General features: G+C 44.9%; 1 protein-coding gene across 1 annotated transcript in view; it reads left to right on the top strand.

Moving 5' to 3' along the window:
* The first annotated feature begins 2,418 nt into the window (after positions 1 to 2,418).
* Positions 2,419 to 14,574, top strand: part of LOC122541545 (zinc-binding protein A33-like) — a 267,926-nt gene continuing 255,770 nt past the window's right edge. Inside the window, exons 1-5 of the mRNA XM_043678373.1 lie at positions 2,419 to 2,829; positions 6,425 to 6,520; positions 6,614 to 6,847; positions 7,448 to 7,470; positions 9,978 to 10,093. Coding sequence (XP_043534308.1) covers positions 2,419 to 2,829; positions 6,425 to 6,520; positions 6,614 to 6,847; positions 7,448 to 7,470; positions 9,978 to 10,093 — 880 coding nt within the window. The remainder of the gene's footprint in view (positions 2,830 to 6,424; positions 6,521 to 6,613; positions 6,848 to 7,447; positions 7,471 to 9,977; positions 10,094 to 14,574) is intronic.

The following is a 14,574-nucleotide window of genomic DNA, read 5'->3' as shown; positions in this document are numbered from 1 at the left end:
AAAGGTTCATACTGTCGTCCCTATCTAACCCCCTAATCATCTTGTACACCTCAATCAAGTCACCCGTAAACCTTCTTTTCTCTAGTGAAAACAGCCCCAAGTGCCTCAGTCTTTCCTCATACGATTTTCCTTTCATACCAGGCAACATCCTGGTAAACCTCCTCTGCACCCGTTCCAGTGCCTCCACATCTTTCCTATAGTATGGCGACCAAAACTGCACATAATATTCCAGATGCGGCCGTACCAGAGTCTTATACAACTGCATCATGACCTCAGGAGTCCGGAACTCAATTCCTCTACCAATAAAAGCCAGTACGCCATATGCCTTCCTCACCGCACTATTTACCTGGGTGGCAACTTTCAGAGATCTGTGTACATGGACACCAAGATCCCTCTGCTCATCCACACTACCAAGTATCCGACCATTAGCCCAGTACCCCATCTTTTTGTTATTCTTCCCAAAGTGAATCACCTCGCACTTAGCTACATTGAATTCCATTTGCCACCTTTCTGCCCAGCTCTGCAGCTTCTCTATATCCTGCTGTAACCTGCTACATGCTTCCTCACTGTCAACAACTCCTCCGACTTTTGTGTCATCCGCAAACTTGCTCACCCAACCTTCTAACCCCTCTTCCAGGTCATTTATAAAAATGACAAACAGCAATGGTCCCAAAACAGATCCTTGCGGAACACCGCTAGTGACGGCACTCCAGGATGAACCTTTGCCATCAACTACTACCCTCTGTCTTCTTCCATCCCGCCAATTCCTAATCCAAACCTCCAACTCACCCTCAATGCCATACCTTCGTATTTTTTGCAGTAGTCTACCATGGGGAACCTTATCAAATGCCTTACTAAAATCCATATATACCACATCTTCCGCTTTCCCCTCATCAACCTCCTTCGTCACCTTTTCAAAGAATTCAATAAGGTTTGTGAGGCACGACTTGCCCTTCACAAAACCATGCTGACTATCTTTGATCACATTATTCCTATCCAGATGTGCATAAATGCTATCCCTTACAATTCTCTCTAAGACTTTGCCCACAACGGAAGTGAGACTCACCGGCCTATAGTTACTCGGGTTATCCCTACTCCCCTTTTTGAACAAGGGGACCACATTTGCTATCCTCCAGTCTTCTGGCACTACTCCTGTCGACAAAGAGGACATAAAAATCAAGGCCAATGGCTCTGCAATCTCCTCCCTTGCTTCCCAGAGAATCCTAGGATAAATGCCATCAGGCCCAGGGGACTTATCTATTTTCACCTTTTCCAGGATTTCCAACACCTCTTCTCTACATACTTCAAAGCCATCCATTCTACTTATTTGTGCCTCAGTATTCTCATCGACAACAATGCCCTGTTCCTGAGTGAATACTGAAGAAAAGTATTCATTCAGTGTCTCCCCAATCTCTTCCGCCTCCACACGCAACTTCCCCCTACTATCCTTGACTGGACCTATTCCTACCCTAGTCATTTTTTTATTCCTGACATACCTATAGAAAGCCTTTGGGTTTTCCCTAATCCTACCGACTAGGGACCTTTCATGTCCCCTCCTTGCTGCTTTTAGCTCTCTCTTCAGGTCCTTCCTGGCTACCTTATAACTCTCAATCGCCCCAATTGAACCTTCACGTCTCATCTTGAGATAGGCCGCCCTCTTCCATTTTACAAGGGATTCCAATTCCTTATTAAACCACGGTTCCCTCGCACGACCCTTTCCTCCCTGCCTGACGGGTACATACTTATCAAGGACACTCAATAGTTGCTCCTTGAACAAGCTCCACATATCATTTACACTCTTGCCTTGGAGTCTACTTTTCCAAGCCACACATCCTAAGTCATGCCTCACCGCATCATAATTTCGCTGACCCCAGCTATAACTCTTGCCCTGTAGTACACACTTATCCCTCTCCATCACGTGTGTAAAAATCACCGAATTATGGTCACTATCCCCAAAGTGCTCACCTACCTTTAATTCTAACACCTGGCCTGGTTCGTTACCCAGAACCAAATCCAGTATGGCCTCACCTCTTGTTGGCCTGTCTACATATTGTGTCAGGAAACTCTCCTGCACACATTGAACAAACGCTGACCCATCTAACGAACTTGAGCTATAGTTTTCCCAATCAATATCAGGAAAGTTAAAGTCCCCCATAACAACCACCCTTTTACTGTCACTCATCTCCTGAATCACCTTCCCTATCCTTTCTTCAATGATTCTAGGACTATTAGGAGGCCTGTAAAAGACTCCTAACAGGGTGACCTCACCTTTCCTATTCCTAACCTCAGCCCAAACTACCTCAGATGGCAAGTCCTCATCCATCGTCCTTTTCACCACTGTAATACTATCTTTGACAAGCAATGCCACACCTCCCCCTCTTTTACCCCCACCTCTGACCCTCCTAAAACTTTTAAATCATGGTTTCCAGACAGCAGCTCCTGAGACTGACTGAGGAGACAGTTTGTCCCATTTGTCTCGACTTCTTCACCGATCCGGTTATACTGGAGTGCGGACACAAGTTCTGCCGTTCCTGTATCACCCAGAGATGGGAAAAAAAGGAGATAAACTCCTGTCCGGAATGCAGAGAGGTGTTTCCGGAAAGAGCCCTCAGGGTAAATCGGGCCTTAGCGAATCTGGCCGAGGAGTATCGAAAGTTAAAGCTGGATCCGAAAGAGAAGGAAAGTAAACCTCACTGTGAGGAACATCAGGAAGATCTTAAACTGGTTTGTGAAACTGACAGGAAATTGATCTGTCTGATTTGTAGAGATTCGCGGGAACACAGAGAGCACCGCTTCCTGCCGATCAATGAGGCTGTTGAAATCTACAAGGTAAACATTCTATTTTGTTAAATATCACACAACACCAGGTTATAGTCCAACAGGTTTAATTGGAGGCACACTAGCTTTCGGAGCGTCGCTCCTTCATCAGGTGATAGTGGAGGGCTCAATCCTCGCACATAGAATTTATAGCAAAAATGTACAGTGTGATGTAACTGAAATTATACATTTAAAAAATGATTGTCTGTCTGTTAAGACTGTTGGAATGTTGCGTGCAATTCTGGTCTCCTTGCTATCAGAAAGATGTTGTGAAACTTGAAAGGGTTCAGAAAAGATTTACAAGGACGTTGCCAGGCTTGGAGGATCTGAGCTACAAGGAGAGGCTGAACAGGCTGGGGCTGTTTTCCCTGGAGCGTCGGAGGCTGAGGGGTGACCTTATAGAGGTTTACAAAATTATGAGGGGCATGCATAGGATACATAGACAAAGTCTTTTCCCTGGGGTCGGGGGGTCCAGAACTAGAGGGTATAGGTTTAGGGTGAGAGGGGAAAGATATAAAAGAGACCTAAGGAGCAACTTTTTCACGCAGAGTATGTGGTGTATGGAATCAGCTGCCAGAAAATGTGGTGGAGGCTGGTACAATTGCAACACAGAACATAGAACTTAGAAGAATACAGCGCAGTACAGGCCCTTCGGCCCTCGATGTTGCGCCGATCCAAGCCCACCTAACCTACACTAGCCCACTATCCTCCATATGCCTATCCAATGCCCGCTTAAATGCCCATAATGAGGGAGAGTCCACCACTGCTACTGGCAGGGCATTCCATGAACTCACGACTCGCTGAGTAAAGAACCTACCCCTAACAGCTGTCCTATACCTACCCCCCTTAATTTAAAGCTATGCCCCCTTGTAATAGCTGACTCCATACGTGGAAAAAGATTCTCACTGTCAACCCAATCGAAACCCCTAATCATCTTGTACATCTCTATCAAGTCACCCCTAAACCTTTTTTTCTATAATGAAAACAACCCCAAGTGCCTCAGCCTTTCCTCATACGATCTTTCTACCATACCAGGCAACATCCTGGTAAACGTCCTCTGTACCCGTTCCAGTGCCTCCACATCCTTCCTATAGTATGGCGACCAAAACTGCACACAATACTCCAGATGTGGCCGCACCAGAGTCTTATACAACTGCAACATGACCTCAGTACTCCGGAACTCAATTCCTCTACCAATAAAAGCCAGTACGCCATATGCCTTCTTCACCGCACTATTTACCTGGGTGGCAACTTTCAAAGATTTGTGTACATTGACACCAAGATCCCTCTGCACATCCACACTACCAAGTATCCGACCGTTAGCCCAGTACCCCATCTTTTTATTACTCTTACCAAAGTGAATCACCTCACACTTTGCTACATTGAACTCCATTTGCCACCTTTCTGCCCAGTTCTGCAGCTTATCTATATACCGCTGTAACCTGCCACATCCTTCCTCACTGTCTACAACTCCTCCGACTTTCGTATCATCCGCAAACTTGCTCACCCAACCTTCTAACCCCTCCTCCAGGTCATTTATAAAAATGACAAACATTTAAGAGGCATTTGGATGGGTATATGAATAGGAAGGATTTGGAGGGATATGGGCCGGGTGCTGGCAGGTGAGACTAGATTGGGTTGGGATATCTGGTCGGCATGGACGGGTTGGACCGAAGGATCTATTTCCGTGCGGTACATCTCTACGACTCTGACTCTAAGTCTTTCATCAGTTTGAATACCATGACAGTTTCACTTCTTTCATGTGTAAATCACAAAACCTTTTTTTTAAAGTTGCATTCTCAGGTTAGCTGTTAACAATGGTGATAGCTAGAGAATATCTTGAAGGTGTTATCCCCTGTATTCTGTCTATGCCATGATGTTTCGATTGATTCTAATCTAAAAAGTGAGATAACAGAGTTTTACATAAATTCATGCAGTTTTTGAGCAAAGTACAATGTAACCCTACAAGTACAAATTCACCCCCCCAAAATATATGTGCATGTGGGTCTTTGTCTGTCTGTGTGTGTGTCTGTCTGAGTTGGGGGTTGTGAGCGTGAGAACGTGTGTGTGTAGTGAGAGTGTTTTAAGTCTGCGAGGGGGTGCATGTGTAAGTGTGGGAGTGTGTGTGTCTGTAAGGGTGTGGGTGGGTGTCTGTGTGCGCGTCTGTGTATATGTGTGTCCGAGTGTATGTGTGTATAGGAATGCCTGTGTGTGAGAGAGAGAGAGTGTGTGTGTAGGTGTATCTGTGTGTGTGTGTATAATGCTATGGTGGTCACATGTAATGTGACATGAACCCAAGGTCCGGGTTGAGGCCCTCCCTCTGGGTACCGAACTTAGCTATCAGCCTCTGATCGGCCACTTTTCACTGCTGCCTGTCCCGAAGTCCGCCTTGGAAGATGGTCACCCGAAGGTCCGAGGTCGAATGTCCTGGACTACTGAAGTGTTCCCCAACTGGGAGAGAGCACTACTGTCTGTTGATTATTGTGCGATGCTCATTCACCTGTTGTCGTAGCCTTTGCTCGGTTTCCCCAATGTACCATGCCTCCGGGCATTCTTGCCTGCAACGTAGAAGATGGACAATGTTGGCTGAGTCACATGACTACCTGCCATGTATAAGGTGGGAAGTGTTCCCACGCGTAATGGTGGTATCTATGTTCACACTTTGACAGCGCGTACCGAGACAGGGTTGTATGGAGTTGTCCTGAGTGCCGGGCAGTTTGCTACGAACAATGATCCGTTTTGAGGTTTGGCGGTTGTTTAAAGGCAAGCAGTGGAGGTGTGGGGAAGGTATTGGGGAGGTGCTCATCCTCATTAATAATGTGTTGCAAGTCACGAAGAACATGGCGTAGTTTTTCAGCTCCTGGGAAATACTGAACAACGAAGGGTACCCTGTCGGTTGCAGCACATGTCTGTCTCCTGAGGAGGTCATTAAGGTTCCTTGCTGTAAAACTCCGTTATCTCACTTTTTGGATTAGAATCAATCTAAACATCATGGCATAGACAGAGAACACAGGGGGTTAACACCTTCAAGATATTGTCTGCTATCACCATTGTTAACAGCTAACCGGATAATGCACTTACACATGAAAGAAGTGAAACTATAATGATATTCAAACAGATGAAAGACTTAACAGACAATCAATTCTTGAACTGCTGTGCTCTTCCAGCACCACTAATCCAGAATCAATTTTTCAATGTATACTTTCAGTTACATCACACTGTAAAATTTTGCTATAAATTCTGTGCTAGGATTGAGCCCTCCACGATCACCTGATGAAAGATCGATGCTCCGAAAGCTAGTGTGCTTCCAATTAAACCTGTAGGACTATAACCTGGTGTTGCGTGATTTTTAATTTTGTACATCCCAATCCAACACCGGAATCTCCAAGTCATTGTATTTTGTAATCGATATTTCTAATCAATCGCTTCAGGCCATTCTATGAGACACGTCCGGAGCAGGGAGACTCAGACACCTCCATCAGGGACCAGAGACAGGAACTCGATCGCTGACAATTGCTCTCCTGCAGCGTTAAATATTTTTAAAAAGGTTTTGTCGCATTTTCAGGAGCGAACACTTTAAGAATGTAATTTTATTTTCCAATTCCAGGATCAACTGAAATCTTCCTTAGATATTCTCACAGAGAAGAAATCGGCCGTTCTACAAACGGAACTGACCCAGAAACGGAAGATTTCCGAAGTGAGGGTGAGCTCTCCCTGTGCTGATTTTCTGGGATCTGGGTTAGTTTTGTTCCCTTTATCGCGGGACATTAATGAGGTTTCACATTTCATTTGGTAGGAGCAGGCGAGCAGTCTGCAGACCCACATCACATCCGAGTTCACTAAAATGCACCAGATTCTCACTGAGAAAGAGCAGCGTATACTCAGAGATCTCGGGGAAGAAGAGGAGAGGATTGTAGAACCAATGGAGAGAAACCTTCGAGAGATTCAGGAGAATTTAAATTCTATTGAGGAGAAACTCTCAAAGTTACAGAAACAAATGGAACAAAAAGACGAGCTGATGTTTCTGAAGGTAAGGGAAGACATTGCAGGTTATTTCAGACAGATTTCGGACATGATGACAACTGTCAAAATAATATGGAATTTAGTGCAAAAAACTGAACTGACCTTGTGACTGATCGGACGGTTCTGCTGTTGTCACTGAATCAGGGTCAGTGCTCCCGAAACGTTGACTGCGATTTCTCTCCAGCAATCCTCCCAAACCTGCTGAGATTTTCCAATAATCTGTATTTGTAACCGCTGCCGCATTTTCTGCAGATTCTCAGGAATACCGACATTTTCCCGGGAATGGGGTGTCATGTTCTTACTTATTTTGTTATTATCTCCGTGTTCCCCAAGATTAATTATATCCTGGAACTCCCATTGTAATCCAGTTCCAGTCCCATGTGGAGAGTGTGTGGGCGTGTCTTTGTGCAGTGGGAGTGTGAGAGTCACTGTGTCTGTGAGCGGGATTGATGGTCAGTTCCAGCATATTTTAACATCTCCTCAATCTCCCCTCCAAAATGTATCACTTTCCACTTCCGTCTTTATGTCTGCTCATTTCAGCAGCCTGTCTGTCTCCTCCTGAAATCTGTTACTGCCATCCTCAATGTTTGTGATTCATTTCTTTCAGGAGGAAGCTTGTCAGAAGAGAAGGTAGGACATGCTCTTTACTGAAACTCTGCTCAGTTTGCTCAATAACTCAGGGACGGGTTAATATGGGTTTATTTTCTGGTTTAAAGGGCCAGGAACTCCGGTTATCGTTCACACGCGTGTATTTACAAGAAGCTCATTACAGGTTTTAAACAGTATTAGATTTAATAAAACTGTCCTGCAGTATTGTAAACAATGACAAGATGCCTGTAAATAATACAACCTGGTTCTCAGGCTGGAAGTGATCATTGCCCTGATTTGGGCTGGTTGTGTGACCGTGACCTGCCCGCTGAACCTGAGAGAGACATGTTTCGAGGGAATGGCCATCCCTCTCCCTGCATTACTGCTGATCAACCCGAGACAGTTAGAGTTTAAAGGAGGAATCACAGAGTCAGAGAGTCATAGAGATGTACAGCACAAAACCAGACTCTTTGGGCCAAATCGTCCATGCTTACCAGTTACCCTAACTTAATCTAATCCCATTTGCCAACACTTGGACCATATTCCTTTAAACCCTTTTTATTTATATACCCATCAAGATGCCTTTACAATGTTTTAATTTTACCAGCCTCCATCACTTCCTCTGCAGCGCATTCCATACATGCACCACCCTCGGCATGCAAGCGTTGCCCCTTCTGTCCCTTTTATATCTTTCCCCTCTCACCTTGAACCTATGCCCTCTACTTCTGGACTCCCGCACCCCAGGAAAAAGACCTTGACTGTTTATCCTATCCATGCCCCTCATGGTTCAATAAACCTCTATAAGGTTTCCCAGTGCTCCAGAGAAAACAGCCCTCACCTATTCAGCCTCTCCCTATGGCTCAAATCTTCCACCTCTGGCAACATCCTTGTAAATCTTTTCTGAACACTTTCAAGTTTCACAAGATCCATACAATAGGAAGGAGAACAGAATTGCACACAATATTCCAACAGTGGCAGAACCAATGTCCTGTACACAACATGACCTCCCAACTCCTGTACTCAATGCTCTGTCCAACAAAGGAAATCATATGTCTTCTTCACTATCCTATCTACCTGTGACTCTACTTTCAAGGAATTTTAAACCTACACTTGAAGGTCTCTTTGTTCAGCAACACTTCCCAGGATCTTTCCATAAAGTGTATAAGTTCTGCTCTGATTTGCTTTTTCAAAATGCAGCACCTTGAATTTATCGAAATTAAACATGATCTGCCACTCCTCAGCCATTAACACATCTGATCAAGATCCTGTTGTACTTCTTCGCTGTCCACTACACCTCCAATTTTGGTGTTATCTGCAAACTTACTAACCATACCTCCAATGTTCACACCCAAGTCATTTATATAAATGACAAAAAGTAGTTGACCCAGCACCGATCCTTGTGGACACCACTGGACTCCAGTCTGAAAAGTTACCCTCTACCACCACATTCTGTCTTCAACCCTCGAGCCACTTCTCTATCCAACTAGCTAGTTCTCCCTGTATTCCATGAAATCTAACCTTGCTAACCAGTCTCCCATGGGGATCCTTGTTGAATGCCTTACTGAAGTCCATATAGATCACATCTACTGCTCTGCCCTCATCAATCCTCTTTGTTACTTCTTCAAAAACCTCAATCAAGTTTGTGAGACATGATTTCCCACACACAAAGCCACGCTGACTATCCCTAATCAGTCTTTGCCTTTCCAAATGTTTCTAAATCCTGTCCCTCAGGATTCCCTCCAAAGACTTGCCCACCAGCAATGTCAGGGTCACCGGTCTATAGTTCCCTGGCTTTTCCTTACCAACTTTCTTAAACAGTGGCACCACGTTAGCCAACCTCCAGTCTTCCTGCACCTCACCTGTGACTATCGATGATACAAATATCTCAGCAAGAGGCCTAGCAATCAGTTCCCCAGCTTTCCACAGAGTTCTCATGCACACCTGATCAGGTCCTGGGGATCTATCCACTTTTATCCATTTCAAAGTATCTAGATCCTCCTCCTCTGAAATATGGACATTTTTCAAGATGTCACCATCTACTTCCACACATTCTATATCTTCTACGTCCTTCTTCACAGTAAACACTGATGCAAAATACTCATTTAGTATCTCTCCCATCTCCTGGGGCTCCACCCAAAAGCTGCCTTGCTCATCTTTGAGGGGGCCTATTCTCTCCCTAGTTACCCTTTTGTCCTTAATACATTTATAAAAAGGCTTTTAGATGTTTCAGTTTCTTGTCTCTGTTCTACAAGCTCTCTTTACAATACAGCAGAAGGACGGAGGAAACGTTTATCATCTCCATGGTGTGTGATGTCTCAGTAACTAATCTGTTATCAGGACATTGGCCTTTCTCTGGACCTGGGGATTTCCAATCCTTGCCCTTGCATTATCTAATTCTTGTTGGATCAGTTACAAAATTAGGCTAAACATTTCACTTTCTAGCTCATTAACTCAAACATGAATAACAGTGAAAGCTAAAAAATTTAAATGATTTCATAAATATTTGAAAAAAAGCAGAATTTATAATGTCAACTGTTTGATATTTACAGGATTAGCGAGTACGAGAACAAACTCTCAGCTGCTGATGACTCTCTGTCTCTCGCACAGTTCACCGGCCCTTTACAGTACACAGTCTGGAGAGAAATGTCACACAGCATTCACCCAGGTAAACATGTGTATTCATTTTTCTGATGATAGATCTAGTTGTGCAGGGCCTCTCAGGCCCCAGTTTGCATCTTCACATCGCAAGTTGTTAATTCAGAGTGAACCTCCCTAGAAATGTCATACTTTCTGTGGGTCCGTTTGGAGTGCAGGTTCATAGCTCCTTGAAAGTGGAATCGCAGGTAGATAGGATAGTGAAGAAGGCGTTTGGTATGCTTCCCTTTATTGGTCAGCGTATTGAGTACAGGAGTTATGAGATCATGTTGCGGCTGTACAGGACATTGGTTAGGCCACTGTTGGAATATGGCATGCAATTCTGGTCTCCTTCTTATTGGAAAGTTGAGGTGAAACTTGAAAGGGTTCAGAAAAGATTTACAAGGATACTGCCAGGGTTGGAGGATCTGAGCTACAGGGAGAGTCTGAACAGGCTGGAGCTGTTTTCACTAGAGTGTTGGAGGCTGAGGGGTGACCTTATAGAGGTTTACAAAATTATGAGGGGCATGGATAGGATAAAGAGGCAAAGTCTTTTCCCTGGAGTGGGGGAGTCCAGAACTAGCGACCATAGGTTTAGGGTGAGAGGGGAAAGATATAAAAGAGACCTAAGGGACAACTTTTTCACGTAGAGTGTGGTACGTGTATGGAATGAGCTGCCAGAGGATGTGGTGGAGGCTGGTACAATTGCAACATTTAAGAGGCATTTGGATGAGTATATGAATAGGAAGGGTTTGGAGGGATATGGACTGGGTGCTGGTAGGTGGGACTAGATTGGGATGTCTGGTCGGCGTGGACGGGTTGGACCGAAGGGTCTGTTTCCGTGCTGTACATCTCTATGACTCTAAGTGTCTGAGACCATCAGCTCTGTGTGTCCGAGCAGTGAAGGGTTCTGTCTAACCAGAGGAATAGAGCACGGAAACATGATTTCTCGAGGAGACTGGTCTGGCTTCATCTGGAGTGACATTGGAGGAACAGTGTTTATCATAATATCAGGAAGACATGTAGACATTAAAGAGCCATTGTTAACAGGCACATATCTAAATTGTGGGAGAAACAAAAAAAGAAGTTGCTTGAAAAGCTCAGCAGATCTGGCAGCATCCATGGAGCGAAATCAGAGTTAACATTTCAGTTCGAGTGATGCTTCCTTAGAACAGATTCTAACTCGGAAAATGGCAGTTTATATGCAGAGGATAGGGGGAGGGAGGGAGAAAGGAGTAAATGATAGGTGGGGATAGAACCCAAAGAGAGAGAAGAGCAGTTAGACAGAAAAAGGAGTGGATAATGATCAATGTAGGAGGGTTTATTGCTGTTAATGGCCAGCAAAAGGACATGTGCAATGTCAGACAATGTAAAAAAAGACCTGGTGTGTTGGGTGGGGGAGCTCGTACATGGAAAAACTCAGACCCTAAAATTATTGAACTCAATACTAACTCCAGAGAATGCAACATTTGCAAGCAGAAAATGAGCACTGCAGCAAGCTTCTAATGGAGATATTGGGCTGGGAACAGGGTAGTGTTAAAGTTGAAAAGTGTGGCACTAGAAAAGCTCAGCCAGTCGGGCAGCATCCAAGGAGTAGGTGAATTGACATTTCAGGCATAAGCTCTTCATCAGGAATCAGGAATGCTATGTTAAAGTGGCAGGCAACTGGAAGCTCAGGGTCTTTTTTTGGGTGGAAAGCAGATGCTCTTCGAAGTGGTCACCCAGTCTATGCTTTGTTTCCCCAACATAGCGGAGACTACATTCTGAGCAGCAAATACAGTAGACTAAATTGTGGGAAGTACAGGTAAAGTGCTGCTTCATCTGGAAGGTATGGTTTGGATCTTGGATACTGAGGAGAGAGGCAGGTGTTATAACTTCAGTGGTTGCAGGGAAGGTACTGTGAGACTGTGGCGGTGAGGTGGGAGTGAAGGAAGATTGCACCAGGGTGTCTCTGAGGGAATGGTCTTTGCAGAAAGCAGATAAGAGAGGGGAGGGGAATATTTGTCTGGTAGTGGCATTTCACTGGACATGGCTGAAATTGTAGCTAATGATCCTCTAGATGTGGATGCTGGTGGGATGTTAGGGAAGGACAAGGGGAAGCCTATCGTTGTTGCAGGAAGGACATGGGGATATGGGCAGAATTGTGAGAGATGGGTCAGCCCTGTAAACAAAAGTGCTGGTGTATCCTTGGTTGAGGAAGAAAGTGGACATCTTGGAGGATCCCTAGTCAAAGTTGGTATCATCAGAACAAATGTGATGCAGATGGAAAAATTGAAAGAATGGAATGGAATTGTTACATGTAGCAGGATGCAGAATGCAGTCCCTTTAACTGCAGTCCCTTTAACTGTAAGAGTCAGGGGTTTATAATGAATACTGGTGGCCTGTCTATTCCCTGGAAATGAATGGAAGAGTCAGAGCTGGACCAGGTTAAGGTGAGAGCGGGATGGACATTGGAAGTGAAATTGATAAACTTTTCCAGTTGAGAGAGTGAGGCAGCATTAATGTTATCACTGACATACCATAGAAAGAATTGTGGGTGGGGGCCGGAATAGGACTAGCACAAGGAATGTTTCAACTACCACACAAAGAGACAAGTTTAACTGTGGCCAATGTTGACCTGAGGAAAATGAGAGGAGTTAAAAGAGAAATTGTTCAGGGTGAGGATGAGCTCAGCCAAGAGGAGGGAGGGTGGTGGAGGGTGGGGAGGGCTCAGGCCTTTGTTCCAGGAAGAAGCGGAGAGCCCTGAGACCATCCTGGTGGGGGATCGAGGTGTAGAGGGATTGCACATCCATGGTCAAGAGGATGTGGCTGGAGTCCACAAATTGGAAGTTTTGGAACTGGCATAAAGCATCAAGGTAGGAAGTGATGCATTCTTGTAGGGTTGGAGCAGGCAGAAACAATGGGTTTGCCCTGGCAGTCCTGTTTGTGAATGTTCACAAGGTGGTAGAAGTGAGCAGTGTTGGGTTGGGGGACTATCGGCTGGGAGGTAGTGGGGGGGGGGAGATCACCAGATCAAATGAGGTCAGTGACTGTGGTTATCACAGTGGGCTGATGTTTCATTGAGGCTTCATTGTCCAGGGAGCGATAGGAGGAGGTATCTGAGAGCTGATGCTCAGCCTCTGCAATGCAGAGGTCAGTCTGTCAGGCTACAACAGCCCCACCCTGATCATCAGGCTTCATAAAAAAGTCAGGGTTGGATCTAAAAGCACTGCCTTCAAGCTGACAGCCTGCCAAACCCACACAGCTCACTTCTACTTCCTTCCCAAAATTCACAAGCAAACACATTGTTTCCGCCTGCTCCTGCCCCATAGAGCTCATCAATTTTTACCTTGACTCAGTCTTTGCTGAACTGGTCCAGTCCCTGGCAACATATTTGATGAAGGGATGGATAAGGTGAGCCAGGGAGACAGAACACCTAATAGTGGGGACTAAAGGAAGTGAAATAGGGCTGGCTGTACTGAAAGTACCTCATGTCATGACAGGGCCTGGGATGTCCGTATGGGCAAAGGACGTGGAAGAAGGTGTTCAGGCCCTGACATTATTGAACTCAATTCTGACTCCTGAAGACTGCAGGGTCCCCAAGTGGGAAATGAGATCCTGTTCTTCCAGATCGAGGCTCAGCACAAACTGGAAGAACAGCATCTCATTTTCCATTCCATTTAGGCCACATCATCAGAGAGAATCATAGAGATGTACAGCACAAAAACAGACCCTTCAGCCCAACTCATCCAAGCTGATCAGATATCTTAAACTAATCTAGTCTCATTTGCAAGCATGTGGCCCATATCCCTCTAAAACCTTCCTATTAATTTACCCACCCAGATGGCTTTTAAATGCTGTAATTGTACCAGCCTACACCACTTCGCCTGGCAGCTCACTCCATACATGCAACACCCTCTGTGTGAAAACGTTGCTTCTTAGATCTCTTTAAAATTTTTCCTTCTCCACAGTAAATCACTGACGTGAAATATTCATCTAGCATCTCAAGCATCTTACACACATAGACATCTCACCCTACACCTATGCCCTCTAATTCTGGATCCCCAACACCTTTTTACCCTATTTACCCTATCCATACCCCTCATGATTTTATAAATCTCTATAAGGTCACCCCTCAGCCTCCAACGCTCCAGGGAAAACAGCCCCAGCTGATTTAACATCTCCCTATGATTCAAATATTCCAAGCCTGGCAACATTTTGTAAATCTTTTCTGAACCCTTTCAAATTTCACAACATCCTTCTGATAGGAACGAGACCAGGATTGCAAATAATATTCCAAAAGTGGCCAAACCAATGTCCTCTATGGCCGCAGTATTACCTCCCAGCTCCTAAATTCAATGCTCTGATCAACAAAGGAAACCAACCGTCTTCTTCACTGTCCTATATACCTGTGACTCTACTTTGATTGAAACCTGAACCTGCACCGCAAGGTCTCTTTGTTCAGCAACACTCCCCAGGATCTTACCATTAAGTGTATATATCCTGCTCTGATTTGCATTTTCAAATGCAGCA

The sequence above is a fragment of the Chiloscyllium plagiosum genome, chromosome 37 (genome assembly GCF_004010195.1).
Source record: "Chiloscyllium plagiosum isolate BGI_BamShark_2017 chromosome 37, ASM401019v2, whole genome shotgun sequence".
NCBI classification, from domain to species: Eukaryota; Metazoa; Chordata; class Chondrichthyes; order Orectolobiformes; family Hemiscylliidae; genus Chiloscyllium; species Chiloscyllium plagiosum.
This window is presented reverse-complemented; position numbering and strand designations above follow the sequence as displayed.